The sequence below is a fragment of the Molossus molossus genome, unplaced genomic scaffold (genome assembly GCF_014108415.1).
Source record: "Molossus molossus isolate mMolMol1 unplaced genomic scaffold, mMolMol1.p scaffold_m16_p_31, whole genome shotgun sequence".
Taxonomy (NCBI): Eukaryota; Metazoa; Chordata; class Mammalia; order Chiroptera; family Molossidae; genus Molossus; species Molossus molossus.
Genome location: NW_023425368.1, coordinates 1,612,454 through 1,639,936, shown reverse-complemented (window position 1 = coordinate 1,639,936; position 27,483 = coordinate 1,612,454). Strand labels below are relative to the sequence as shown.

At 66.9% G+C, this 27,483-nt stretch overlaps 1 protein-coding gene across 1 annotated transcript; it reads left to right on the top strand.

Moving 5' to 3' along the window:
* The first annotated feature begins 249 nt into the window (after window positions 1-249).
* Window positions 250-25,306, top strand: MUC5AC (mucin 5AC, oligomeric mucus/gel-forming). Its single transcript, XM_036281043.1, is given in 52 exon segments — window positions 250-340; window positions 1,207-1,281; window positions 1,866-1,925; window positions 2,155-2,416; window positions 2,671-2,785; window positions 3,059-3,149; window positions 4,464-4,573; window positions 4,690-4,903; window positions 4,998-5,123; window positions 5,377-5,494; window positions 5,689-5,827; window positions 5,983-6,093; window positions 6,506-6,575; window positions 6,656-6,793; window positions 6,877-7,041; window positions 7,317-7,411; window positions 7,783-7,909; window positions 8,215-8,470; window positions 8,541-8,593; window positions 9,030-9,130; window positions 9,393-9,544; window positions 9,896-10,034; window positions 10,131-10,244; window positions 10,410-10,589; window positions 11,303-11,542; window positions 11,763-11,814; window positions 11,817-11,918; window positions 12,423-12,551; window positions 12,769-12,934; window positions 13,318-13,361; window positions 13,456-13,613; window positions 13,615-13,756; window positions 14,211-17,870; window positions 18,060-18,268; window positions 18,838-19,012; window positions 19,363-19,613; window positions 19,901-20,084; window positions 20,385-20,589; window positions 21,010-21,188; window positions 21,450-21,543; window positions 21,645-21,748; window positions 21,911-21,946; window positions 22,222-22,263; window positions 22,266-22,391; window positions 22,729-22,830; window positions 23,042-23,079; window positions 23,288-23,407; window positions 23,498-23,596; window positions 23,887-24,006; window positions 24,199-24,262; window positions 24,344-24,458; window positions 24,867-25,306. Coding segments are annotated over 52 exon segments (10,272 nt in total). The 5' UTR covers window positions 250-267; the 3' UTR covers window positions 25,099-25,306.
* The last annotated feature ends 2,177 nt before the right edge of the window (window positions 25,307-27,483 follow it).

The window sequence follows — 27,483 nt, the reverse complement described above, 5'->3', positions numbered from 1 at the left end:
CCCAGCAGGAGGATGCCTGAGGCCAGGACGTGGGGCGCCCTCAGGACACCCCCTGCCCCCTGGCAGCATGCTCATCTCTGCCTGGCTCGGGCCACCAGCCAGCCCAGAGCCAGTGCCCACTGTTTACCTGGACGAGGGCTCCACGGGCCCCGCCCCGCCCACCCACGTGAAGTGACCAGGGCTGGGCCAGCTCCGGGGCTACAAAAGCCTCCTGCCGACGCAGGTCGGTCCTCAGAGGCTGCCCGGCTTCTCCCCGTCCTCCGCACGATGGGTGTTGGCCCGAGGAAGCTGGCTGCCCTCTGGGCCCTGGCTCTTGCCCTGGCCTGTGCCCAGCACACAGGTGAGACGCAGGCCGGACGGCTTTCCCAGGAAGGCCCTGGGCCCCGGCGGGCAGCAGGCAGCCCGGAGGCCCTGCCCTGGCTCCGGACAAGCTGAGTGTGTCCGTGAGCCGCTCCGCCCGACCCCGCAAGCCGCCCCAGGTTCCCAGCTCCTGGGGTTGGGGCGGGATTCTCGGGGCGGCAGGGCCCTGAGGTGGAGAAGCAGGAGCCCAGGTCCCCAGGCCCTTGCCCGCCCTCCCTGTCCGTGGGCAGCCTCTGGCCCACACGGTCCGCCCTCTTGTCTTCCTCTGCTGCTCAGAGCTCTTGGCCCCCTGACCCCTGACCCCATCCTCGCCCTCAGGGTCCTGGGGGGGGTTGGTGCCCCTCTTGCCATGCTGGTCGGCCTCTGAAGACCCCAGAAACCAGCCTCAGGACTCCCGACCGGCCTTGGGGCCCACGCACTGTCCCTCAGCCCCTCCCCAGCCTCGCCTGTGCTGAGCCCCATGTTCAGCAGCCCTGAGCTCTCCATTCAGAGCAAGCTCCGCCCACTTTGGGCCCCAGGCCCCCAACCTGCTCCAGGTTCCCCTGTAGAGCCCTGGGGACCTCCAGCTGGGCTGTGGGGACCTCTGCCTCTACCCCCGATCCCTCAGGGGCCCGGCACTAGGCGGCTGCTGCTACTACTGAGTGGCCCTGGAGACAGCAGGTCAGGGCCGGGGAGGCCCCAAACGCTCATGGGCCCAAGGGGGTGCTCAAGGAGGGTCATGGCTCAGCTGTGGGCCCAGGTGAGCCTCCCGGTGCCATCAGCAGCCTGGCTCCGAACAGAGGCAAGACCCCCGCCCTGAGCACGCCGAGTGTGCCTGGCCCCGGCTCAGGACCCCTCTCCCCACAGGCTGGGCCCAGCACAGCTCTGCCGAACCCGGGGATGAGCACCTGCACCTCCGTCCTGGCCCCCAGGGGCCCAGCGGTGAGTCGGCCCACCTGTCACAGCCCCCCACCCGCCAGAGACCCTGAGGGGACACTCACCGTGGGCGCCTTCCGGCTGGTCCACTGAGGGGCCAGGACTTGGCTGGGGGACACCCACATACGCGGCAGGGGCAGCCTCGCCAGGCGTGCATTTTGTGCCCGCGCACACGTGCAGGAAGACCAGCCAGGAGTCCTGGAACGGGGCGGGGGGGGGGGGTGCGAGGGCCTCTCCCCAGCACGACTCCTGGGGAGCGCGCCTGTCTGATCTCAGCACCCCTGGCACCCGCTCAGCCGGGGGCCGATTTAGGCGTTCTGAGATTCTGGGTGCAAACAGCCTTCTGGGCCAGCTGGGCATGAGCACGGGGTGCCCAGGCGGCTCGGGGGGTGGCCGAGAGGAGGGGGAAGGCAGGGAGAGCTGCTTGGTGGCCAGAGTGTGTGCCGACGGGCAGGGAAGCCGTAGCTGGCGGGACCCAGCTGGTGTGGGAGCCAACACCTGGCTGGGCAGAGACTCCCCACCCCGCCCGAGCTGTGTGTGCCGTGGGGGAGGCGAGAGGGGCTGTGTGTCAACCCGCCCTGTCCCCGCAGGCCACGCACCCCTTGGGGTGACCATCCTCCCGCCTCTGAGGACCACTCCCGTGGTGCGAGGTGAGTAACCCCACGAGGCTGGGCTGGGCCTGTGTGCGTGGGTCCTCCTTCCTCCGACCTCGGGTCCTGCTTTCTGGGTGGACACAGACTGAGAGAAGGAAAAGGGGCCCCTGGGTCCTGGCAGGACCTCCCCAGACTCCTGCCCTCGGGCAGAAGCTTGGCCTAGACTCAGGCACCTGAGGGCGTGAGGCGGGGGCACGCTCAGCATGGCCTGCTGCTCTCCCCGCAGCCTCGAACCCGGCGCACAACGGGCGGGTCTGCAGCACGTGGGGGGACTTCCACTACAAGACCTTCGACGGCGACATCTTCCGCTTCCCCGGCCTCTGCAACTACGTCTTCTCGGCGCACTGCGGGGCCGCCTACGAGGACTTCAACATCCAGCTGCGCCGCGGCCCGGAGCCCAGCGCCAGCGCCCTCCGCAGGGTCACCATGAAGCTCAACGGCCTGGTCCTGGAGCTGACCGAGAACTCCATCCTGGTCAACGGTCACCCGTGAGTCTGGGCCCCTGGAAGGCCCAGGGCCTGGGTGGAGTGGGAGGGATGTGGGGTCACCCTCGCGGTGGAGGGGGGGAGCACCCCCAGGCCCTGCACTTGGCCCCCGGGCCCCTGGCACTGTCATCCTGGTGCTGTCCGTGGCATGGCGGACTCGTCACATCCGTGACCAGAGGAACCCTCCCTCCGAGGTCCAGCCCTCCACTCCCTGTCCTCGAATGCCCCTCACGCCTCCGCGGGCCCTGTCTCCACAGGACTCGGCTGCCCTTTAGCCAGTCCGGGGTCCTGGTGGAGCGCAGCGCCAGCTACCTGAAGGTGGTGGCCAGGCTGGGCCTGGTCCTCATGTGGAACCAGGACAACAGCCTCCTGGTGAGTGGGGTTGGGCGGAGGCCGGGGCGCTGAGGGGGAAGGTGCCCTGGGTGGAGGGGGTGGGGAGGTCAGACCCCGTCCCTCACAACGGTGAGGATGGGGCCCGTGACGTCTCCTCCAGGACAGGACCCCGCTTGGGTTCGCTCCATGAGTACGTGGGTCTCTGCTGAGCAGCCCTAGCCCTTCAGGGGGGGTCCAGGCTCCCACACTCGTCTGTCCTTTGGTCCTGGACTCCCTGGCGGGCCAGGCGTCTCAAGGGTCCTCTCCTTCCAGCTCGAGCTGGACATCAAATACGCCAACCAGACCTGTGGGCTCTGCGGAGACTTCAACGGTGTCCCTGTCTTCAACGAGTTCTTCTCCCACAGTGAGCCCCGGGCGCGGCCGCCCCATCTGCTCCGGCTTCTTTCACTCTGCTCCCCGCAAGGCTGCCCCCAGGGTCCCAAGTCACGTGGCTCCAACTTGTGTGCCCTGCGTCCACACAATCCGACCACACACATGTGCATGCACACAAATGCAGACCTGCACACAGCTATGCACATGCATGTGCATAGATATCCCTGCACACATTCACATGATCCCAGTGTGCACACATATGCACACACAATCCCAGCGTGCACACCTACATGATCTCAGAATGCACACATACACAATCCCAGCAAGCACATGTGCACACACATGCACACCCACACGATCCCAGCATGCACACATGCACACACATGCACACTCACAGAAGCCCAGCGTGCACATCTACATGATCTCAGAATGCACACATACACAATCCCAGCAAGCACATGTGCACACACATGCACACCCACACGATCCCAGCATGCACACATGCACACACATGCACACTCACACAAGCCCAGCGTGCACATCTACATGATCTCAGAATGCACACATACACAATCCCAGCATGCACATGTGCACACACATGCACACCCACACGATCCCAGCATGCACACATGCACACACATGCACACTCACACAAGCCCAGCGTGCACACATGCACACTCACATAAGCCCAGTGTGCACATCTACGTGATCTCAGAATGCACACATATACAATCCCAGCATGCACATGTGCACACACATGCACACCCACGCGATCCCAGCATGCACACATGCACACACATGCACACTCACACAAGCCCAGTGTGCACACATGCACACCCATGTGATCCTGGCACACTGCGTGCTCTCAGCAGTGTAGCTGGTGGTCTTTTCCTCAGCGAGGTTGCTCTGGGCTCTCGGTAGACCCTGAACACACACCCTCTCCTGAAATTAGACCCTGTCACTGCTCTTTGTCCTCGAGTCTTTGCCACCAAGCAGTGGACTATTGTGCAACCCGAACCATCCCCAGATCCCCTCTGCCAGGCTCATGAAGCCCACCCAGAGGGGTTTCCAGTGGCCCTGGCCAGGGAGGCCCAGCACAGGCGTGGCTGGGCTCTGAGGGCCGGCAGAGCCCCGGGTTCCTCTCCAGCTCTCTGAGCTGTGCACCGGCCCAGCCCGGTGCCTGGGGGCCCCTCAGTTCATCTCCAGACCTCTGAATGTCCCATGCAGCCGCTGCTTGACCCGGCAGTGTGGACAGGGGAGGCGGGCAGAGCCAGGACACCTCAGGCAGTGGGGGCGGCGAGGGGGCACCAGGAACCTGCAAAGCCCAGTGTTGTGCCTCCTGCAGATGCCAAGCTGACCCCCATCGAGTTTGGAAGCCTGCAGAAGATGGACGGCCCCATGGAGCAGTGTCAGGACCCCGTCCCTGCGCCCCCAGTGAACTGCTCTGCGGGCTTGGTAAGCCGTGGACGGCCCCGGCGGGCCCCGCTCCCACCGTCACCGGGCTGTGGTGAGGGACTGGGAGCCCAGGGGCCTTCCGAGCCTGGACTCAGCTGGCTCTGGCTCTGCCCCAGGGCCTCTGCGAGGAGCTCCTGAGGGGCGAGCTGTTCCTGGGCTGCACCCCCCTGGTGGACGCCGGCAGCTTCCTGCAGGCCTGCCAGCATGACCTCTGCCTCTGCGAGCACCTGGACCTCACCCGCTGCGCCTGCCACACCCTCGCCGAGTTCTCCCGCCAGTGTGCCCACGCGGGGGGGCTGCCCCTGGACTGGCGGGGGCCCGACCTCTGCCGTGAGTGTCCCCGCAGCCCCCGCCCTGCCCCACGGTCCTGCCCGGCCCCCAGCAGCAGGGGCAGAGGTGACGTGGGCCCGCCTCCCCCCTGCAGCCCAGACCTGCCCCCACAACATGCAGTACCGAGAGTGCGGCTCGCCCTGCGCTGACACCTGCTCCAACCTGGAGCACTCCCAGCTCTGCGAGGACCACTGCGTGGCCGGCTGCTTCTGCCCGGAGGGTGAGCCGAGCCCCCAGCACTGCCCCCACCCCCGAGAATCACGCAGGTGCATTCTGGGCCCCCAGGCTGCCGGCACCGCCACACCTGAGGCGGAGGAGGGAGGCCTGTCTGAGCTGCCCACGGCTGCCAGGCCCCTGGGTCTGACAAACTCTTGGGGCAGGGCCACCGGGGACAGAGGACCCATTTCCTCCCTGTGCTCACGCGGTGGACCCAGCCCCCCAGCGCCTGTCACACAGCCCGCCCCCTTCTGCAGGGATGGTGCTCGATGACATCGGCCAGGCTGGCTGTGTCCCTGTGTCTCAGTGTCCTTGTGTGTACAACGGAGCCACCTATGCCCCGGGGGCTGTCTACTCCACAGACTGCACCAACTGGTAGGACCCCGGTCCCTCCCTCCTGTCCCCCCAGGTGGCCTTGGGACGGGCCCTCTCAGGGCAGCTGCCCGGACCCTGGGCGCCCTCTCCCACGGGGTCCTGGTCTGCGTGGTGACGCAGGCAGGCCCGGGGAGAACGCAGAGGCGGGGGCTGGGTGCCCGCAGTGCGGACGCCCATGGTCTCTCTGCTCTCAGCACCTGCTCCGGAGGCCGGTGGAGCTGCCGGGAGGTTCCGTGCCCGGGCACCTGCTCGGTGCTGGGCGGCGCCCACATCTCCACGTTCGACGAGAGGCTGTACACGGTGCACGGGGACTGCAGCTACGTGCTGGCCAAGGTGCGCCCCGGGGTCCCCGCAGGACACAGAGGTCTCCTGCCTGGGCCGTGTGCAGCCGGGGCCACCCGGGGTCCTCCAGGAACTGGCCCCAGGGTTTCCCACGGGGGCAGGAAGGGGAGGCGGGCTGGGCGAAGCCTGAGGACCCCTGTCCGCAGCCCTGTAACAGCAGCGCCTTCACGGTCCTGGCGGAGCTGCGCAGGTGCGGACTGACGGACAGCGAGACCTGCCTGAGGAGCGTGACGCTGAGCCTGGGCGGGGGCCAGACGGTGAGCGCAGAGCCCGGGCTCGGGCGGGGGCGGCTCCCCGGGAGGGACCGTTGCCCTGGCCCTTGGCCCTGGCATGGGCAGGGAGTGCCAGGCGTGGCCTCGGGACCCTCCTGCCCCATTCACTGCATCCATCCCTGTGGGTCTTCTGAGTGACCGTCCCCAGGGCCCATGAAGGGGGCGGTGGCTTCTCTATGTATAAAAATCACTTTGGTTTTTACATGACTGAAAAAATGCACAGTCCTCAGCCCTTGTAGAAAACTTGGGGTGAGCCCAGGGCTCTGGGGGATGCAGGCATCTGCTTCTCCCCATGGGCAGAGGTCAGGCACATTTCAGTCTCCGGGGGTGGCGGGGGCACCAGCAGAGCCCTGACACCCCACCCGCGGCTGCCACCAACACGCCCCTGCCGCTCCAGGTCGTGGTGGTCAAGGCCGGCGGGGAGGTGTTCGTGAACCAGATCTACACCCAGCTGCCCGTCTCAGCAGGTGAGGGCACAGGGCACCCGCCCCAGCCCCCGGGTCCCATTCCTAGGGCCCCGCTGAGGCCCGTGTCCCTGTGTCCACAGACGACATCATACTCTTCAGACCCTCCACCTTCTTCATCATCGCCCAGACCCACCTGGGCCTGCAGGTGGACATCCAGCTGGTGCCCACCATGCAGGTGTTTCTGAGGCTGGCGCCCGAGCTCCGGGGGCTGACCTGCGGTAAGAGGTGCTGCCTGACCCGGGTGCCCGAGCCCACCCCTGGCGGCCGGGGTTCACGGGTCTCATGTGCCCTCCCGGGCCAGGTCTCTGCGGGAACTTCAACCAGAACCAGGCCGACGACTTCCGGACCCTCAGCGGCGTGGTGGAGGGCACGGCCGCCGCCTTCGCCAACACCTGGAAGACCCAGGCCGGTTGCCCCAACGTCAAGAACAGCTTCGAGGACCCCTGCTCCCTCAGCGTGGAGAACGGTAGGTACCCCCACCCCCACGCCTCCTGGCGAGGGCGGCCTAGGTCTGGGCTCCAGCTGCCCACCCTGTCCCGGGGGTGCACGTCCCGTTGGGGCACACAGGCAACTCACCAATGTGCGTGCTGCCCCTGCCGTGGTGAGCTCAGAAACGGAGAGGGGTGCCGGGAGGCTCTGTCCACGTGTGCAGACCCAGGCGGGCTCCAGCTCGCTGGGGATTCGGGGTAAAAGGAAGGTGCCCCGTCTGCCTTGCTGACCCCCTTCCTCCTCCGCCCACAGAGAAATACGCTCAGCACTGGTGCTCCCTGCTGACAGACCCGCAGGGCCCCTTCGCCCAGTGCCACGCCGCTGTGAACCCCGGCTCCTACCACTCGGTAACACTGCCCACCGCCTCTCCCCTCCGGCCACAGCGCCACCTGCAGGGGCCTGGCGGTCTCCAGGGCCATGATACAGGGGCCTGGAGCCAAGTGATCCCATTCATTCATTCACTCGCCCACGATTCCTGGGTTGTCTCGAGCCTCCAGTCCCCGTAACACCCGGGGTCCAAAGATAAGTGGGTGGCGGCGAGATGCTAGGGGGTCCAAGGCTGACCTGGCAGGGCTGACCCGGTGGGTCACAGAGACCAGGGCGAGGCCCTAGGCTCCAGAGCTCTGGTGCGGAGGGAGGGTCCTGGAGGAGGTCCCGCAGCAGTGTGGGGGTGCTCACCATGGTGGGCCGGGGTCCCTGACGCCCGATGCGCCCCCAGAACTGCCTGTTCGACACGTGCAACTGTGAGAAGAGCGAGGACTGCCTGTGCGCCGCCCTGTCCTCCTACGTCCACGCCTGCGCCGCCCGGGGCGTGCTGCTCAGCGGCTGGAGGGCCGGCGTCTGCAGTGAGTGGGGGGGCTGGGTGAGCGGGGGGGGGGGAGGGCTGGGTGAGTGGGTGAGTGGGGGGGGCTGGGTGAGCGGGAGCTGGGTGAGCGGGGGGGGGGGGGCTGGGTGAGCGGGAGCTGGGTGAGCGGGGGCTGGGTGAGCCGGGGCTGCAGGGCGTGCTCCGTGGGCCTGCCCCTGCACTGGGCTCAGAGGCCAGGGAATCCCGGGACCCTGCCCTGGAGGAGGTGTGGGGGGCCCAGGACACCAGGGGGCCTGGGGACAGCAGGCTCGTCCTGAGTGCCGCCCTCTCCTGGGTGCCCTGCAGCGAGGCCCATGGACACCTGCCCCAAGGCGATGACCTACCGCTACCACATCAGCAGCTGCCAGCCCAGCTGCCGGGCCCTGAGCAGCGAGGACCCCACCTGCGGCATCAGCTTTGTGCCCGTGGACGGCTGCACCTGCCCCCACGGCACCTTCCTGGACAACACGGGCAGCTGTGTGCCCGCCGAGGCCTGTCCCTGCTACCTCGGGGACTCCGTGGTCCCCAATGGGGAGTCTCTGCACGAGCGTGGGGCTGTCTGGTAAGAGCCCCTTCAGGGCGGGAAGGGTGGGGCACCGGGGGCAGACCCTCTGAGCACCCTCTCCTCGCAGCACCTGCACACAGGGCACACTGACCTGCATTGGAGGCCACACCCCCGACCCAGGTAAGCCGGGGGGAGGGCGGGGAGGGAGAGGCCCTTGGTTATCTTCCCGCAGTGCCCCACAGCGAGCTTGGTGGTGGCTGTAGATCAGCCACTCGGTCAGGCAGTCCCTGCCGTCTGTGCTCAGTGAGAGGCGGCAGGGGTGTGGACACACACAGGCTGAACATGCACACACACGTGCACACACCACACACGTGCACAAACACACATGCACACACCACACATGCACACACCACACATGTGCACAAACACACATGCACACACCACACATGTGCACACACACATGCACACATCACACATGTGCACACACCACACATGTGCACAAACACACATGCACACACCACACATGTGCACACACACACATGCACACACCACACATGTGCACACACACATGCACACATCGCAGACTGGGCTGCCCCTGACGGCCCTTCCTCCACAGCCTGTGCCCCGCCCATGGTCTACTCCGACTGTCGCAATGCCACGCTGGGGACCTCCGGGGCCGGTTGTCAGAAGAGCTGCCACACCCTGGACATGCACTGTGTGAGTGACCTGCATCCCCAAGCCCCTGGTGACCACCATGACCTGCACCTGCTCCACCCTTGTGGGCACCTGTGGAGGCGTGGCCCAGGCTGGTCCCAGGAGGACCCCTGCCTGAGAGCTTGTTGGCCCGCTGTCCTTGTGCCCCCTCCCCCACAGCCACCCACAGGGTGCAGGCCCCACTGCTGGCCTCCGGGGACCCTCCACCTGCGTGTGGCAAGTTCTGCCCCATCCCCGTCCACTGATGTGTCTGCCCTGCCCACAGTACAGCCCCCAGTGCGTGCCTGGCTGCGTGTGTCCCAACGAGTTGGTGGCCGACGGTGAGGGCGGCTGCATCGCTGTGGCCGACTGCCCCTGTGTGCACAACCAGGCCAGCTACCAGGCCGGCCAGACCATCCGGGTGGGCTGCAACACCTGGTACGTGGTGCCGTGGGCCATCCGGGGGTCCTGCCACGGGTGGGCTGCAACACCTGGTACATGGTGCCGTGGGCCATCCGGGGGTCCTGCCACGGGTGGGCTGCAACACCTGGTACGTGGTGCCGTGGGCCATCCGGGGGTCCTGCCACGGGTGGGCTGCAACACCTGGTACGTGGTGCCGTGGGCCTCCCGGGGGTCCTGCCACGGGTGTTGCACCCTGGCCGGCAAGGCCTCAGACCTGAGGCTACACCTCAGTCCGCACCCGAACATCCCCCGGGAGCCTCCAGGAGGGGCGCCCGGTCCCCGCCCCGCCCCGCCCCGCCCCACTCTGGCCTGACCTCCCTCCCGCAGCACCTGTACGAGCCGGGTGTGGCAGTGCACAGACAAGCCCTGCCCGGCCACCTGCGCCGTGTACGGGGACGGCCACTATCTCACCTTCGACGGGCAGCGCTACAGCTTCAACGGGGACTGCGAGTACACGCTGGTGCAGGTACGGCCCCCGGGCCCCAGCCCCTCCAGAGGCCCCGCGCACCCCCTCGGCGTGGGCCTCTCCTTGGGAAGGTGAGCCGACCTCGCTGTCCTGCAGGACCACTGTGGTGGGAACGGCAGTGCCCAGAACGCCTTCCGCGTGGTCACCGAGAACGTCCCCTGTGGCACCACGGGGACCACCTGCTCCAAGGCCATCAAGATCTTCCTGGGGGTGAGTGGGGCACCGGGCAGAGGCTGGGGCACCCCCAGGAGGCTCCAGGAACCCCTAGGAAGGCTGCATTCCTGTGGCTGAGCCAGGGGGCCCCGCAGGGCCAATGGGCCTCCCTGGAGGGGACCTGGGTCCTCGCCCGGCTCTGAGTGACCCCTCCCTGCACAGAGCTACGAGCTGAAGCTGAGTGATGGGCAAGTGGAGGTGATCGAGAAGGGCGCGGGGCCCGAGGCTCCCTACTCCATCCGCCAGGTGGGCATCTACCTGGTGGTGGACACCGAGGCCGGCCTGGTGCTCCTGTGGGACAAGAAGACAAGCATCTTCCTCAGACTCAGCCCCGAGTTCAAGGTGAGGCCCCCCACCTGCCACGGCCTCGCCCTAGACCCAGGGGGAGCAGGAGGTGTGGGTTAGGGGGAAATACAGACCGAGTCAGAGAGCGATGAAGACAGAGAGAGGGCCAGACAGAGACGGAGAGAGGGGGGGTGGCACGAGCCCCCATGCTGTGGGTAGCAGGGTCCCGTGGCAGGTCCCGTGGCTGCCGGGACAGATCAGGACACACGGGGGCTCCTGCTCCCAGGGCTCGGGGGCCGGAAGTCCAGCCCAGGTGGCGCAGGGCCGGCTCCCTCCAGAGGCTCCGTGGAGGCTCCCTCCTGCCTCTCAGCTTCTGGGGCCTCCAGTGCTCCCGGCCCGTGGCCGCACCCCTCACTGTGCCTCCGTGACCACAGAGCTCCTGTGTCTGTCTGTGCTCACGCCCTCGTACCAGAACTCCAGCCACTGGACCCACCATGCCCACCCCGGTGGCCGTCTTCTTAACTTGGTCTCATCTGCAGAGACCCTCTTTCCACATGGGTCCTGTGGTCAGGACTTGAGCCTGTCTTTGGGGGACACCACTCAGCCCAAACTCCCTGTTTTCCAGGAGGGGCTGGGGTCTGGCACCGTGGGCCTGTGCTCGGAGCAGGGCTGTGCGGTCTCAGGCGCCCCTCCTCCTCCTGGGGAGGGAAGGGGTCCAGGGGTCGGGGCAGGGAAGGGGGCCCCCAGCACTCTCTCCGTCTCGTCTGCAGGGCAGGGTCTGCGGGCTGTGCGGGAACTTCGATGACAACGCCATCAACGACTTCACCACGCGGAGCCAGTCCGTGGTGGGCGACGCTCTGGAGTTTGGCAACAGCTGGAAATTCTCCCCCACCTGCCCTGACGCCCCGGCCCCCAGGGACCCCTGCACCGCCAACCCCCACCGCAAGTCCTGGTTCCAGAAGCAGTGCAGCCTCATCAACAGCCCCACCTTCCAGGCCTGCCAGGCCCATGTACCTGGGACCTGGCCTGGGGCACCCGGGGAGGAAGGGGTGGAAGGCAGGGGCCCGGCGCCTCCTGGCTGGGTGGGCCTCCCTTTAGACCCGGCCTGTGGACATGAGGTGGGTCCCGCCGGCCACGTGGAGAAGGTGTATGCTGTCCCTGAGCTCCATATCGAGGCCTGATCCCCGAGCCCGGGGTGGGGACCCGGAATCTGAGGCCCGTCCCCCACAGGTGGAGCCGACCAAGTACTACGAGGCCTGTGTGATCGATGCCTGTGCCTGTGACTGGGGGGCGACTGCGAGCGACTCTGCACCGCTGTGGCCGCCTACGCCCAGGCCTGCCACGACGTGGGCGTCTGCGTGTCCTGGCGCACCCTGGACACCTGCCGTGAGCCCCTCGCTCACTGTGGGAGGGTGAGGAGGCTTTGAAAGGAGAATGGGGGGTGTGTTGCTGACGAAGAGACAGCAGGTATGGTAGAACCTTCTGGAAAGCAGGGGTCTGCAGAGCCCCCATCCCCCTCCAGCACAGAGTCTGGCCAGAGGACAATGCAGCTGGGGCGCTGCTGAGACCAAGTCCCCCATCCCGAGGGGGGACCCCAGCTGGCCACCTTCTCCCACTACCCAGTGAGCCACAGAATTCTAGGCCCATGTCCCCAGGGGACACATCTGAGGGTCATGGGAGAGAAACACTCCAGAACAGCCCATGGGACTTGGTCAAATATCAGGGTGAAGGGGGCCTGCTGGGCAAGCTCGTGGCCCTGGGCTGTCCCTCCAAGGGCGCCACTCCCTGGGATGTGGGGAGCAGTAGGGAGCTGTGGGGGCTGCGGGGGGGGTGTGAGGGGCAGTGGGGGCTGAGGGAGAGCCGGGGCCATGGAGTGTCCTTGCCCTGTAGCCCTGTTCTACGACTACTACAACCCCGAGGGCCAGTGTGAGTGGCACTACCAGCCCTGTGGGGTGCCCTGCATGAAGACCAGCCGGAACCCCCGTGGCCTGTGCCTGCAGGACACACCAGGCCTGGAAGGTGGGCCGCCTGGGGATCCTGGGGGGGGCCGTCCTGGGGATCCTGGGGCCCTTGGCTGCACTGGGCTCTTTCTGACCTCTCGAGGTGCCTTTGCGGGTGCAACCTGGCGCTCCCCAGTGCATTGTGGGTGAGGCCCACACTGGGGACAGTGCCGAGGCTGTGGGGAGAGGTGGCCAGGCAGTCTGTCTGGCTGGGACTCAGGTCTGTCTGCCCACAGGCTGCTGGTCCAAGTGCCCACCAGAGGCCCCAATCTTCAAAGAGGACAACATGCAGTGTGTGGCCACATGCCCGTCCCTGCCCCCACCGCCACCCTGCCAAGTCCAAGGCAAGTTGTACCGGCCCGGGGCAGTGGGGCCCTCGGACAAGAACTGCCACTCCTGTGAGTGAGTCCGCAGCGGGGAGCCCCGAGATATGGGCACGCGCCTGGCCCACCGCCCTTGCGATCAGGCCCCACGGGCCACCTCCCGGAGGGGCCAGGCGGGGCCTGGGTTTCCTGAGGGGTCACCAGAGCCTCCCTCTGCAGGACGAGGTGGGGACCTGGAAGGGGAGGGAAGGGGAAGCAGATGGGCCCGGGGTACTGAGCCTGACACCACTCGAGGACCCCAGGACAGACGTCCTGGAGAGAGAGCTGCCATCAGAAGGTCCGTGGGCTCCGTGGTCATTGACTGGAAGGGACTCCCTGAGAGGGTGTGACCTCAGGTTCCACGGGCCGCCCACCCCTGCGCAGCTGGACCTGTACCCAGACTCACCTCTTCCCTGTCATCAGCATTTGCACTGAGAGCGGCGTGCGGTGCACCTACAACCCCGAGGGTGAGCGGCGGGCGGCCCGCCCCAGGTCTGGGGTGTCGGGGCCCTCACCCACGCCCCTGTTAGCTGATCCGCCCAGCTGCTCTGCTCCCCACAGCCTGTGTCTGCACCTATGACTGGCGGCACTTTCATCCCGGGGACGTCACTTACCACACGAGGGACGGCACGGGGAGCTGCATCTCTGCCCGCTGCGGCGCCAAGGGCACCATCGAGAGGAGCGTCCATGCCTGCAGCCCCAGCACCCCCAGCCCCCCAGCCCCCGACCACCTTCTCCTTCTCCACAGGCCCGATCGGTGAGGCGGACGTGCCCGGTTCCCTGCAGGCTGTCCCGCTGCCTGAGACTCCATCAGGAGGGGCCCAGGAGTGGGCAGAGGACAGTCGCCCCACAGTCCAGAAGGGTCACCTCGCTGGGTCTCCCTGGGGGGACTGAGGTCCCCAGCAAGTGTCCCAGGCTGACGGGAGGGTACAGTAGGGGCCCTGCCTGATCACGGCCGCCGCTCTCCTTCCACTGTGGTCCTCGCCCTCTCCTGGGGCATCTCAGGATCTCATCAGAGGTGCCCAAGAGTGAAGAGTTAAAACTCTGCCTTTCGGGGTCCCATGTCCACATCCCACTCAGGGCAAGCTTGGGGAGCAGCTCCCCTTCAATGAGATCAGTTCGCCTGTTTATTCAATGCTGTGTGGGGCATGTCCCTGGGACTGGGTGCCCGTCACGGACAGACAGACAGGCAGCCGACCTGGTGAAATCCCAGGCAGTTGACTGACGGGACAAGGACAGGGTCAACTCAGGGGCCGCCTGAGTGCTGATCCCTGACGCTGGGCCCCTCTGCCTCCTCTTCTGCCCTCAGCTGGGAGTTCGACAGGTCCACCCGCCATGCACCCCAGCCCTGCCACGAGCCCAGTACCCACCGCCACACCCCCGGCCAGCCTGTGGGGAAGACTGCCAGTGGTCACGGTGGCTGGATGTCAGCCGCCCAGGACGGGGCGTCGACAGCGGCGACTTCGACACTCTGGACAACCTCCGTGCCCACGGGTACCAAGTTTGCCAGGCCCCGCGGGCGGTGGAATGCCGCGCGGAGGACGCCCCTGACGTGCCGCTGCAGGTCCTGGGGCAGCGCGTGGAGTGCAGCTCGGCGGTGGGGCTGGTCTGTTACAACCGGGACCAGGTCTCCGGCCTCTGCGACAACTACCAGCTCAGGGTCCTGTGCTGCTCTGCCCGGGCCTGCCCCACCTCCCGGGGCCCAGCCCACAGCACCCCGCCCGCCACCGATGAGACAGCGCGCACTGCGCCCACCCCAGGGCCCACCTCTGTGCTGACAGAGAGCACAGCTCCCCCAGCCCCCGTCACCACAACCGGCCCCACCACTTCCTCTACAACTAGCAAAACACCTGCCCCGGGCACCTCCCCACCTGCCCCGGGCACCTCTCCACCTGTGAAAACAACTCTCTCAACCTCCACCCCAAAGCCAGCCTCAGCGACGGCTTCGACCACAGCCTCCGCGGGGACCAGCGCCCCAGGACCCTGTAGGCAGAGGTGGTGCAGCTGGACCGAGTGGCTGGATGGCAGCTACCCCGGGGCTGGTATCGACAGTGGAGATTTCGACACTTTTCAGAATTTGCGGTCCAAAGGGTACACCTTCTGCGAGAGGCCCAGCGAGGTGCAGTGCCGGGCAGCGCGCTTCCCGTACACGCCGCTGGCCGAGCTGGGGCAGGACGTGGTCTGCAACAGCAGCGTGGGCCTGGTGTGTCGGAACAGGGACCAGCTGCCCCCCATCTGCTACAACTACCAGATCCGGATCCAGTGCTGCGAGTGGGTGGACGTATGCAGAGAGAGGACCACCCCACCCGTGACATCTGAGACCACGCACTCAACCCCACACGAAACCACGGGAGTCTCCTTGACCTCCACGCAACACCAGAGTAGCAGCTCCGTGCATGTGCCCCCAGCAACCAAAACTGTACCCAGCACACATGTCATCACGCCACCTGGGACCACCACCTGCCAGCCACAGTGCACGTGGACCAAGTGGTTCGACGTGGACTTCCCGTCCCCGGGGCCCCATGGCGGAGACCAGGAAACCTACAGCAACATCGTCCAAAGTGGAGAGAAAATTTGCCGCCGGCCCGAGTACATCACCGACCTGGAGTGCCGAGCCGAGAACCACCCTGAGGTCAGCATCGAGGGGCTGGGCCAGGTCGTGCAGTGTAACCCCGACACGGGCCTGGTGTGCCACAACCGAGACCAGGTGGGCAGATTCCGGATGTGCCTCAACTACGAGGTGCGCGTGCTGTGCTGCGAGCCCCGGGAGGGCTGCCCTACCTCTGAACCGGTCAGAAGTGTGAGCATCACCAGTCCTACTAAGACCACGTCTCACGTGGCTACATCCAGGACCACCTCCGTGCCAACCACCTCCGTGCCAGAAACCAGTACCACCTCCGTGCCAACCACCCCCGTGCCACAAACCAGCACCACCCCTGTGCCAGAAACCAGCACCACCTCTGTGCCAACCACCTCTGTGCCAGAAACCAGTACCACCTCCGTGCCAACCACCCCCGTGCCAACCACCTCTGTGTCAACCACCCCCGTGCCAGAAACCAGCACCACCCCTGTGCCAACCACCTCTGTGCCAGAAACCAGCACCACCTCCGTGCCAACCACCCCCGTGCCAACCACCTCTGTGTCAACCACCCCCGTGCCACAAACCAGCACCACCCCTGTGCCAGAAACCAGCACCTCTGTGCCAACCACCTCCGTGCCAGAAACCAGCACCACCTCCGTGCCAACCACCCCCGTGCCAACCACCTCTGTGTCAACCACCCCCGTGCCAGAAACCAGCACCACCCCTGTGCCAACCACCTCTGTGCCAGAAACCAGCACCACCTCCGTGCCAACCACCCCTGTGCCACAAACCAGCACCACCTCCGTGCCAACCACCTCCATGCCAACCACCTCTGTGCCAGAAACCAGCACCACCTCTGTGACAACCATCCCCGTGCCAATCACCCCTGTGCCAGAAACCAGCACCACCTCCGTGCCAACCACCACCATGCCAATCACCCCTGTGCCAGAAACCAGCACCACCTCCATGCCAACCACCTCTGTGCCAGAAACCAGCACCACCTCCGTGACAACCACCACCATGCCAATCACCCCTGTGCCAGAAACCAGCACCACCTCCATGCCAACCACCTCTGTGCCAGAAACCAGCACCACCTCCGTGCCAACCACCTCCATGCCAACCACCTCCGTGCCAGAAACCAGCACCACCTCCATGCCAACCACCTCCGTGCCAGAAACCAGCACCACCTCCGTGCCAACCACCTCCATGCCAACCACCTCCGTGCCAGAAACCAGCACCACCTCCGTGCCAACCACCCCCGTGCCAATCACCCCCGTGCCACAAACCAGCACCACCTCAGCTCCCATCACCACCACAACCCCTATTCCTACACCTGAGACAACCCACACGACACCCGGGACCACCACCTGCCAGCCACAGTGCACGTGGACCAAGTGGTTCGACGTGGACTTCCCGTCCCCGGGGCCCCATGGTGGAGACCAGGAAACCTACAGCAACATCGTCCAAAGCGGAGAGAAAATTTGCCGCCGGCCCGAGTACATCACCGACCTGGAGTGCCGAGCCGAGAACCACCCTGAGGTCAGCATCGAGGGGCTGGGCCAGGTCGTGCAGTGTAACCTCGACACGGGCCTGGTGTGCCACAACCGAGACCAAGTGGGCAGATTCCGGATGTGCCTCAACTACGAGGTGCGCGTGCTGTGCTGTGAGCCCCGGGAAGGCTGCCCTACCTCTGAACCGGTTACAAGTGTGAGCATCACCAGTCCTACTGAGACCACGTCTCACGTGGCTACATCCAGGACCACCTCTGTGCCAACCACCTCTGTGCCAGAAACCAGCACCACCTCCGTGCCGACCACCCCCGTGCCAATCACCCCCGTGCCACAAACCAGCACCACCTCAGCTCCCATCACCACCACAACCCCTATTCCTACACCTGAGACAACCCACACGACACCCGGGACCACCACCTGCCAGCCACAGTGCACGTGGACCAAGTGGTTCGACGTGGACTTCCCGTCCCCGGGGCCCCATGGCGGAGACCAGGAAACCTACAGCAACATCGTCCAAAGCGGAGAGAAAATTTGCCACCGGCCCGAGTACATCACCGACCTGGAGTGCCGAGCCGAGAACCACCCTGAGGTCAGCATCGAGGGGCTGGGCCAGGTCGTGCAGTGTAACCTCGACACGGGCCTGGTGTGCCACAACCGAGACCAGGTGGGCAGATTCCGGATGTGCCTCAACTACGAGGTGCGCGTGCTGTGCTGCGAGCCCCGAGAAGGCTGTCCTGTGTCCTCTGTGACCCCGTATGTGACTTCCAAGCACGTGCCCACTACAGAGTCTCCCTTCGTGGCTCCTACCGTGACCTCACCCAGCTCGGCAGTGCCATCTACCACGACTTGCTACTGCAGTGTGTCTGACAAGCTCTATCCCGCAGGTGTGTGGCATTTGCCTGGCTCCTTGTCTCTGTGATCACAGCTTCACCACAGCTGTCTTTGAGCAATTATTCCAGCGACATCTGGTCCGCAGGCCGCCTGCCACGTCAGGAGCGGCCACGTGCGTGGCCAGTCTCTGCTGTGCTGCCTCCCAGCACCGCACCGCTCATGCCCGCCCCTTCGCCTTGCAGGGTCCATCGTGTATCAGCAGGTCGACCTCAGCGGCCACTGCTACTACGCCCTGTGCACCTTGGACTGCCACGTGGTGCGAAAGGCTGACCGGGTCTGCCCCACCAGCACGCCACCTACCGCCCTGGTGACCTCCCCACCTGGCTCCTCTCCTTCGTCCCCTGTGTCTGTCACGATACAGGGATGCCCCAATGCAGTGCCTCCAAGAACGGTAACCTCCTCTTCCTGCCTTTCTTGGGGGCTCCTGGGCTAAAGTGGGGACCCCAGCCTCCATCCAGCTAGGCTGTGGCTTCAGTGGGCGATGACCAGGCTTTGCAGTCTGGACATGGGGATGTGGCTGGAAGGCTGTGCCCCCCAGATAGCCAGGAGTGTGGGGCCCGAGTTGAGCCTCTTTTGGAGGTGGGTGACATGGGTCCAGAGTGGGTGGTTGATGCTCTGGACAGGGCCGGACAGCCATGGAGGGTGTGTGGGGTCGGGGCAGAAGACCAGGAGTGGAGCCGGGGAGCCCATGTATGGGGAACAGGGTAGAAATGGGCAGAGGGGAGGTGGCAGCCTTCACACCCCGTGAGATCCTCCTAGCCAGCCCCGCAGTTGGCCCTCGGTAGGGTGGGGGTGGAGAGCTTTGGCGCCAATGCAAAACCCAAAGGCATGGTCCCCATCCCTGTTCCCTACTGAGTCTTCTCTCAGGGAGACCACCTGGCACCACAGGTTCTGGGCGCTGAGGGGCGTCCTGGGGGCGTCCTGGTGGGCTGGCGCCTGCAGCTGTCTTTGCTCCCACAGAAAGGAGAAACCTGGGCCATGCCCAACTGCTCTCAGGCCACCTGTGAAGGCAACAACGTCATCACCCTGCAGCCGCGCCCATGCCCACAGGTGCAGAAGCCAACCTGCGCCAACGGCTACCCTGCCCTGAAGGTGGCCGACCAGGATGGCTGCTGCCTGCAATACCAATGCCAATGTGAGCCAGGGAGCCTGCCGGGTGGGTGGGGACTCGGGTTAGACACCAGGAAGGACTTCCCGAGAGTAGGCAGTGCATGGGTGATGCCCAGCCTCCACCAGGAGTGTCCGGTGCAGAGGTGCCCAGGCACCTGGGCTGTGCCATGTGGGAGAAGGCCCAGGGCTCCGGCCCCAGCTCCGGCCTCCTCCAGCCCCTCCTAGGCAGTTCTGTGCGGGGTGGTGACGGCGGCTCCGAGCCCAGGGCTTCCCGCTCCTCGCGGAGAGCCCGGGCGGATGCGCTTTGGGAGAGCCGGGGCGGGGCTGCGGAGGCCGGGGGCGCTGGCCCCGCTGAGGCCCTCGGTGCGGCCGCAGGTGTGTGCAGCGGCTGGGGCGACCCCCACTACATCACCTTCGACGGCACCTACTACACCTTCCTGGACAACTGCACCTACGTGCTGGTGCAGCAGGTGGTGCCCGTGTACGGCCACTTCCGCGTGCTCATCGACAACTACTTCTGCGACGCGGAGGACGGGCTGTCCTGCCCGCAGTCCATCATCGTGGAGTACCGGCGGGAGCGCGTGGTGCTGACCCGCAAGCCCGTGCGCGGGGTGATGACCAATGAGGTGGGCCGCGCCCCGGGGCGGGCGGACGCGGGGGCGTGGCTCTGCGGGAGGGCGTGGCTCTGCGGGAGGGCGTGGCTCTGCGGGCGGGGCGGGGCCCGGCGGGCGGGCGGGGCCCGGCGGGCGGACGCGGGGGCGTGGCTCTGCGGGCGGGCGGGGCCCGGCGGGCGGACGCGGGGGCGTGGCTCTGCGGGCGGGCGGAGCTCAGTGGGCGGGGCGGGGGCCGGTGGGCGGGGCAGCTCACGGCCCCGCCCCCGTCTCTCCTCCGCCTCCGCCCGCTCCGGGTCCAGATCGTCTTCAACGGCAAGGTGGTCAGCCCCGGCTTCGGGAAAGGCGGCATCGAGGTCTCCCAGATCGGCATCAAGATGTACGTGACCATCCCCGAGATCGGCGTCCAGGTCATGTTCACCGGCCTCATCTTCTCGGTGGAGGTGCCCTTCAGCAAGTTTGCCAACAACACGGAGGGGCAGTGCGGTGAGCCCCACCCCGCCCCGCCAGCCCCGTCCCGTCCCCGCGGCCGGCGGTGTCCAGCGTGAGAAGTCCCTGGGGGCCACGTGCTCAGCAGGGGTGCGTCCCTCAGAGCGCTGAGCCTGCAGGGACACTGAGGCCCACATCTCTCCACCTTTCTTGGGAACCGTCCCAGGCTCCGGCTGCCTGGGGCCGGGGGAGCACAGGGGGCCAGAGGACCCTGCAGCGCAGCTTGGGGACCCTGGCCCTCGGGAAGCTGGAGTGGCTTTCCATCCACAGCCGTGTGACTCCGCCTCCCCACCCCAGGCACCTGCACCAATGATCCCAAGGACGAGTGCCGGCTCCCTGGGGGCGCGGTGGTGGCTTCCTGCTCTGACATGTCCGGGCACTGGAAGGTGTCGAACCCGGACCAACCATCCTGCCACGGGCCTCCCCCGACGTCCCCTTACGTCTGGCCCACGACCCCTGCCCCGTGCCAGCCCTCGCCTGTCTGCCAGCTGATTCTGAGCGAGTGAGATTCTGGGAGCGGTTGTGGGGGGGGATGGCTCTGCTGCCCCACCAATCCGGGCCGTGGGAGGAGGGGCCAGCGGAGAGGGGGGGGCCTCTTGGATGAGCCCTGGTGCGGGTCAGAGGGCCGTCCCCAGGCTCCAAGCACAGACGTCCTGCCTGCAGGACGCCAGGCGCAGGGCTCGGTGGGGCTGGTCCCCGGTCAGCCCGAGGCTGTGCGGGCCAGCACGGGGCGGGTCTGTGCAAACCCCACACCCAGGCTTGCTGGCTGGAGGGGGAGCCCTGTGGGGAATGGGCAGAAAGAACAGGCCCTGCCACAGCCAGGTCGCTCGGATCGTGGGGCACTCGGTGGCTCTGCGGCACCCCCCCCGGGGAAGCCTGGCAGCCACATGCAGGGCTGACCCCGACGTGTCCCTGACCGCAGGGTCTTCGAGCTGTGCCATGCCGTGATCCCCCCGAGCCCGTACCTCGAAGGCTGCCTGTTCGACCACTGTCACGTGACCGACGCCAACGTGGTGTGCTCCTCCCTGGAGCTGTACGCCTCGCTCTGTGCGTCCCACGGCGTGTGCGTGGACTGGAGGAGCTGGACCAACAACACCTGCCGTGAGTGTCCGCGCTGGGCAGCAGCCACTGGTGGACTTCCTGGAGGAGGAGGGCCGGCTCCCTGGGCAGAGCACGCTGTTTCCTGGAGAGAAATAGGGGCATCCAGGCAGGGACACAGGGCGCACGGGTGGGCTTGAGGCGGCTGCCAGGCTGCAGCCCCAGCAGATGTGGGCGCTCAGCCCGTACTGGGGCCCGGAGCACAGCCTCAGACTCCCGCCCGGCTGGAGCCCTGGGCCTCAGGCATGGCTTCTCTCCACACAGCCTTCTCCTGCCCTGCTGACAAGGTGTACCAGCCCTGTGGCCCCTCCAAGCCCTCCTACTGCTACGGGGGCGACAGCACCAGCGCCAGCCTCCTGTATGTGCCTGCCCTCCCTCCCGGACCCCCAGAACCCCCAGGGTGGCCTTCCCCGGCCCTGGACAGCACAGGGGCCTCGCCAACCCTCTGCTCCCCTGCAGGGCCCTTCAGAACGCTGGCCCGGTCACGGAAGGCTGCTTCTGTCCAGAGGGCACGACGCTCTTCAGCGCGAGCACAGAAGTCTGCGTGCCTACCGGCTGCCCCAGTATGTCCCGGCAGTGGGCTTGGGGCTGGCGGGGTGTGCCTCCTCCCGAACGCCTTCTCAGCTAGACCCTGGGGACTTCTGTGGCTGCTGGGTCCAGGGGTCCTGCCCTGAAGGCTGGGGGTCGTTGCTGCCCAGCAGTGACCTTGATCTCTGTCCCTGCAGGGTGCCTGGGGCCACACGGGGAGCCTGTGGAGGTGAGTGTGGCACAGGGAGGGCCAGGCTTCCTCTTAGTGCCGGAGGCCTGAGCAAGGCCAGGGAGGGGACACAGCTGTCCCAGCAGAACTGGGGAGGCTTCCAGGTGTGGTGCCCACCCCAGGGTGGCACCAAGGAGCCCTGGGCCCTGGAGAGCGTGCTGGCCCTGCCCGTCCTCCACTGGCCCTGCTGCTCTGCAGAGCCACCTCCCACTTGCTTGGGGTGCCCTGCGCCCCTGCCTCTGACGCTGGAGCGCCGGTTCGTGCGTGCCTCCCTTGCAGCCTCCCACACGGTCAGCGTCGAGGGCCAGGAGTGCACCTGTGAGGGGGCACGTGGACCATGAGCTGCCGAAGCTAGCCCTGCCCACTACCCCCCACCTGCCCGGAGCCCGGATCCGTGCCTGTGCCTGCGGCCCCACAGGCTGGGCAGTGCTGTCCCCAGTACACCTGCGGTGAGCCCCGGGCTCGGGGATGAGCCGCTGCCCTCTTATGTGCTGAGGTCATAACAGCAGCCCAGCGCTGGCCAGCTTCCCGGGGGGCCTCTCAGCGCTGGCTCCTGGGGGCGCAGCCAAGGAGACGGGGCAGCACCCTGCCCTGCTGTGGCCTCCAGCAGGGGTACCAGGAGGCCGAGGCGCCTCCACCTGGGCTGACTGGAAGCCTAACCCCTGGGGGTGGCTGGTGTCCCTGGAGAGCCCACCCCCACCCCCTGGGTTGTCAGCACTCTTGGAGGGCCCCCCGGGACAACACTCAGGTCTCAGTGCCTCCTCCTCCCCTACCCGCACCCTGCAGCCTGCAATGCCAGCTACTGCCCCACGCTCGTGGGCTGCCCCGAGGGCACCCGTCAGATCCTGACCTATGAGGACGGGGCCTGCTGCCCAAGCCAAAAGTGCGGTGAGTGCCCCAGCCAGCTGCCCGGGCGGCGGCCAGGCCGTCCCTGATGCTCTCCATGAGCACTGCGGCGGGGACCTGGCCTCGAAGGAGCCCTAGTGATGAGTGGGCACTGTGCCCAGGAGGCCTGGGTGGTGAGGCTGGAGCGGGCAGGTGGGGGGGGGGGGAGGGACGGGTCTGCAGGCCTGATGATTTTTGTGGTCCTCCCAAACAGAATGGACCGTGTGCAGCGTGAACGGCACCTTGTACCAGGTAAGAACCAGCCGAAGGCTAGGGCCCCGGCTCTGTCCTGACCATGACGAGCCCCCCAGCCTCAGTCTTTCCCAGCGGGCCCTTGAGAACGTGACCTCCACGGAGGCACAGCCCCTGAGGGTCACCCCGGGAGGGCAGGCCAGCCCGGCGTGGAGGGGATGTCCGGGAAGGCAAGGGCACCAGCTCACTGGTGGTCGCTCCACCCCAGCCAGGAGCCGTGGTCTCCTCCAGCCTGTGTGAGACGTGCCGATGCGAGGTGCCTGGCGGGTCCTCAGACACGTTCCGGATCAGCTGCGAGACCCAGACCTGCAGCACCCGCTGCCCCCTGGTGAGCGCCCGCCCGCCCGCCCGCCCCCACGCCCCGAGCCCCCAGGCAGCGCCCGGCCTCAGGCTGCACGTCCACCCCTCCCTCCCCCAGGGCTTCGAGTACCAGGCGCAGAGCGGGCGTTGCTGCGGGCAGTGCGTGCAGGTGGCCTGTGTCATGAACACCAGCGACAGCTCCGCCCACCTCTTCTACGTGAGTGGTGGCGGCAGGGACCTGCTGGGGCGAGTTCTGGGCCGGGCAGGCCAGGGCTGCAGATGGGGCGAAGCCACCCTGCGAGGGAGGCCAGCAGGGCCAGCACCCCCAGACTGGGCGGGGGCTGAGCGGGGGCTGAGCGGGGGATCCTGGTGTACTGGGGTCTCAGGGAGCTGTGCTCTTGCAGAGGCCAGGGGGCCCTCTGGGGACAGACACAGATGCAGTGCTGCCCCTGCTGGAGGGAGGTCCTTGGGGAGGGTGCTCACCCTGCTGGCCTGGGCCTGCTGCAGCCTGGCGAGTCCTGGTCAGACCCTGGGAACCGCTGTGTGACACACGAGTGTGAGAAGCACCAGAACGGGCTGGTGGTGGTGACCACGAGGAAGGCCTGCCCCTCACTCAGCTGCCCCGCGGTGAGTTCCCTGAGCCCACCGCCGGCCTCGCCCATGTGGACGGGGTGGGGAGGAGGGTCGGCCATACAGGGCTGGCAGGGCGGCCCTCCTGCTCTGGGCGCTGTCCACTCCTTTGTGCGCCTGGCCCCGCATCTCGGCCCCGTTTCCGGGTGCCCGGCTCCGGCACTAACGACACCCCCTTTGTTGGCCCAGGACCAGGCTCGGCTGAGCGAAGACGGCTGCTGCCTCGTGTGCCCCCAACCCCCACCCCAGAACAGTGAGTGGGCGTGTCTGTGGGATGGAGGGGTGGGGGTGCCCGGCCAGTGCTGACCCCCTGCACGCCTCCCGTGTCCCCCAGGGTCCACCTGCGCCGTGTACTACAAGCACCAGGTCATCCGGCTGCAGGGCTGCAGCTCCCCGGGCCCCGTGCGCCTCGCCTACTGCCAGGGCAACTGCGGGGACACCGCCTCCATGTGCGTGAGACCCTGGCCCGGCCCGCCTGGCGCGGTGCTTGCAGACAAAGGGGGACAGGAGGGGAGCAGGGACTGCTGCCCCAAGTGGCCCGAGGGGCAGGGACCAGCAGGGTTCTCAGCTGGCTGAGGGGTGGACCTGGGTGGCCCTGGCTGAGCAGGCGCTGTGGGGTGCGGGCCTGGCGACCCCTCACTGAGCAGGCGCTGTGGGGTGCGGGCCTGGCGACCCCTCACTGAGCAGGCGCTGTGGGGTGCGGGCCTGGCGACCCCTCACTGAGCAGATGCTGTGGGGTGCGGGCCTGGCGACCCCTCACTGAGCAGGTGCTGTGGGGTGTGGGCCTGGTGACCCCTCACTGAGCAGGCGCTGCGGGGTGCGGGCCCGGTGGCCCTGGCTGAGCGGCCCCTCCCCAGGTACTCCCTGGAGGCCCAAGTGCTGGAGCACAGGTGCAGCTGTTGCCGGGAGCTGCGGGCCTCGCCCAGGAACGTGACGCTGCACTGTGCGGACGGCTCCCCCCGGGCCTTCAGCTACACCCAGGTGGAGGAGTGCGGCTGTGTGGACCAGCACTGTGACGCCCACGGCGACCTCGACTACTCCCAGGAGCCAGAGGCCCCACAAAGGCGGGACACCGAGCACAGGCACTAGAGCAGAAGGGCCCGGGCCTTGCCTGCAGCCTGGTGCGGACCCTCCCGTCAGAGCCCCTGCACTCCCAGCCACGCAGCCTCCACGGCCGGGAGCCTGAGCCCTGGGCTGGGTGACCGAGCCTGAGGGCACTGTGCCCCTGCTTCTCCCCTCTCGGGACCCAGCCTGGGTGAGGGCGGGGCGCTCTTCTGGCCGTGGATCCAGCCGCTGCTCCCAGACAGAAGCATCACGGGGGGTCTTACTGGTGATTGTCACTGGGACAGGCGACGGGCTGTTTGGCCAGCTGCCAGGAACCACGGCCTCCCCTGCCTCCGCCCGGGCCTCAGGAGAGGCCAGCCTTTCCAGAAATACACTGGGGGCATTTTGCAAGTCCTGGACTCTGTGTGATTTTTAAGTCTGTCAGGAGCGGGAGGGGCAGCCATCCATTCCCAGGACACGGGGAGGGAGCGGGGAGTCCCACCCAGACTTCAGGCCATGCTCATCCACCAGCTGACCACGCCAGGCGTGAGGGCCTCGCCTGGGGGACAGAAACTTCTAGGGGATCCATCTCCCCACAAAGCTTCTAAACTCTCCCTCCACACACATGCCAAGCTGTGTGTGTGTGAGAACACGTGTGTGCACGTGTGTGCATGTGAACACGTGTGGGAACATGTGTGAGGACACACGTGTGCATGGGAACACATAAGTGTGAATGTGTGTGTACACACGTGTGAATACATGAGTGTGGGTACATGTGTGCGAGTACACGTGTGCACATGAATACACGTGTGCACACATGAATACACGTGTGTGCGTGTGAGTGCGTGTGTGTGTGCACTTTGGTCTCTGAGACCAATAATCCGCAGAGGGACGGATGTGTCCCTGGAAGTCTGGTCACTGCCCTCCCTCACCCACAAGTCCCAGCCCTGCCCTGAGAATGTCCACATTTCTAAAGCCATGCCCTCTTCCTCGGAGACCCCAGGGAGCACCCAGGCGCCCCCTCCACACACTTGCCGAAGGCTGCACTGGGAGGGTGGAGGGGCTGTTTGGAGGCTGAGCTGGGCAGGGTGGGGCGTCGAGGGAGCCCACTGCCTCGGCAGGCCCCGCACAGACAGGGATAGGGACAGAGAAGCCGAGGTCAGCCCCACACAGGCTGATGCCCATACAGGAATGCCGGGGGGCTAGGTGTGGGGAGGGGCACCCAGAGCAGGCCAGCCAACAGAGCCAGGTACCAGCCAGTGGACGCCCAGCCATTGCCAGGCCGCCAGAGTTGGCTAGTTGTTGACTGGGGCTGGCAGCCTGGACAGTTTTGTCCGCCAGGGGGCGTCCTGGGTTCAGGGTCCTGTGGACACTGCTCTGGGGCCTGAGGAGCCAGGAGTAGATTCAGGGCAGAAGAGGGCGCCTAAGCACATGTCCTCTGTCACAGCAAGGGGTCCTCCCCTGGCCTCACAAAGGGACACAGGCCCTGGGGCGCAGCCTGCCGCAGGTCCGCAGGGCGCAGGACACGGGTCCCACGTCCCCTCGTCTGTGGAAGCTTTCCCAGCCCCAGCTCCTGGAGTTAGATGCCCAAGGCTCTGTCCCTGTGGGTTGAGTCTGGGGCGGAGGTGGGACTGAGCCCATGGCACCAGCCTTCTATCTTCACAGGGGCCCACGCACCTCTGGCTCAGGTCTAGGCTCAGGATGCCCGTCAGGGGTCCCAGGAGTCCCAGGAGTGGACTTATGTCCCAGGCCAGCCCCGGGAGAGAGCCTGCCCAGGGTTCAGGGCCGAGAGGTCCCTGGGTGAGGCGGGATTTACGTAGCGTCGCCTCCCTACCCCAGTCCTTCGAGTCTAGGCCTGAGCAGGAAGGCCCCCAGCTGGCTCTCTGACCTGGCTGTTGGCCCCTGCTGACCTCAGAGCCTGACCCCTCCTGTTGGTGACCAGGGTGGGGCTGAGGGGCTCCATGACTTGGCCAGGGGGGAGCAGACTGGGAGCTGGGGGTCAGCTGGAGAGGCCAGGCAGCCCCTCTGCCTGGGAGATGGCCCAAGTGAGGGGCTGACATGACCACGGGGAGGGAGGATACCTCCCGTGGGAGCAGAAAATGCCCAGCCCCCAGACTCCAGGAGCCGCTGGCCCAGTGACCTGCTGACCGCAGCACCAGGAGAGGCCTCAGCGACACCACTGCCCCCCGAGTGGATCGGGTGTCTGAGAGCCGCCCCTTCCTCCTGGGCGGGCTGGGTGCCAGGGTGACTCATCCCCACGCCCCGGGCACCCGCCTCCCTGCTGGATCCCAGTCCGGTGGCAGGAAGTAACCGGATTGTGGATGCCCCCACCCCTCTGGGCCCCGCAGCCCCTGCTCAGGCTGTGCAGGGGGCACTTCCCAGAAAGAGGTGACCCCCTGAGGTCACCACGCTGGTCTGCCCATGGGGGTG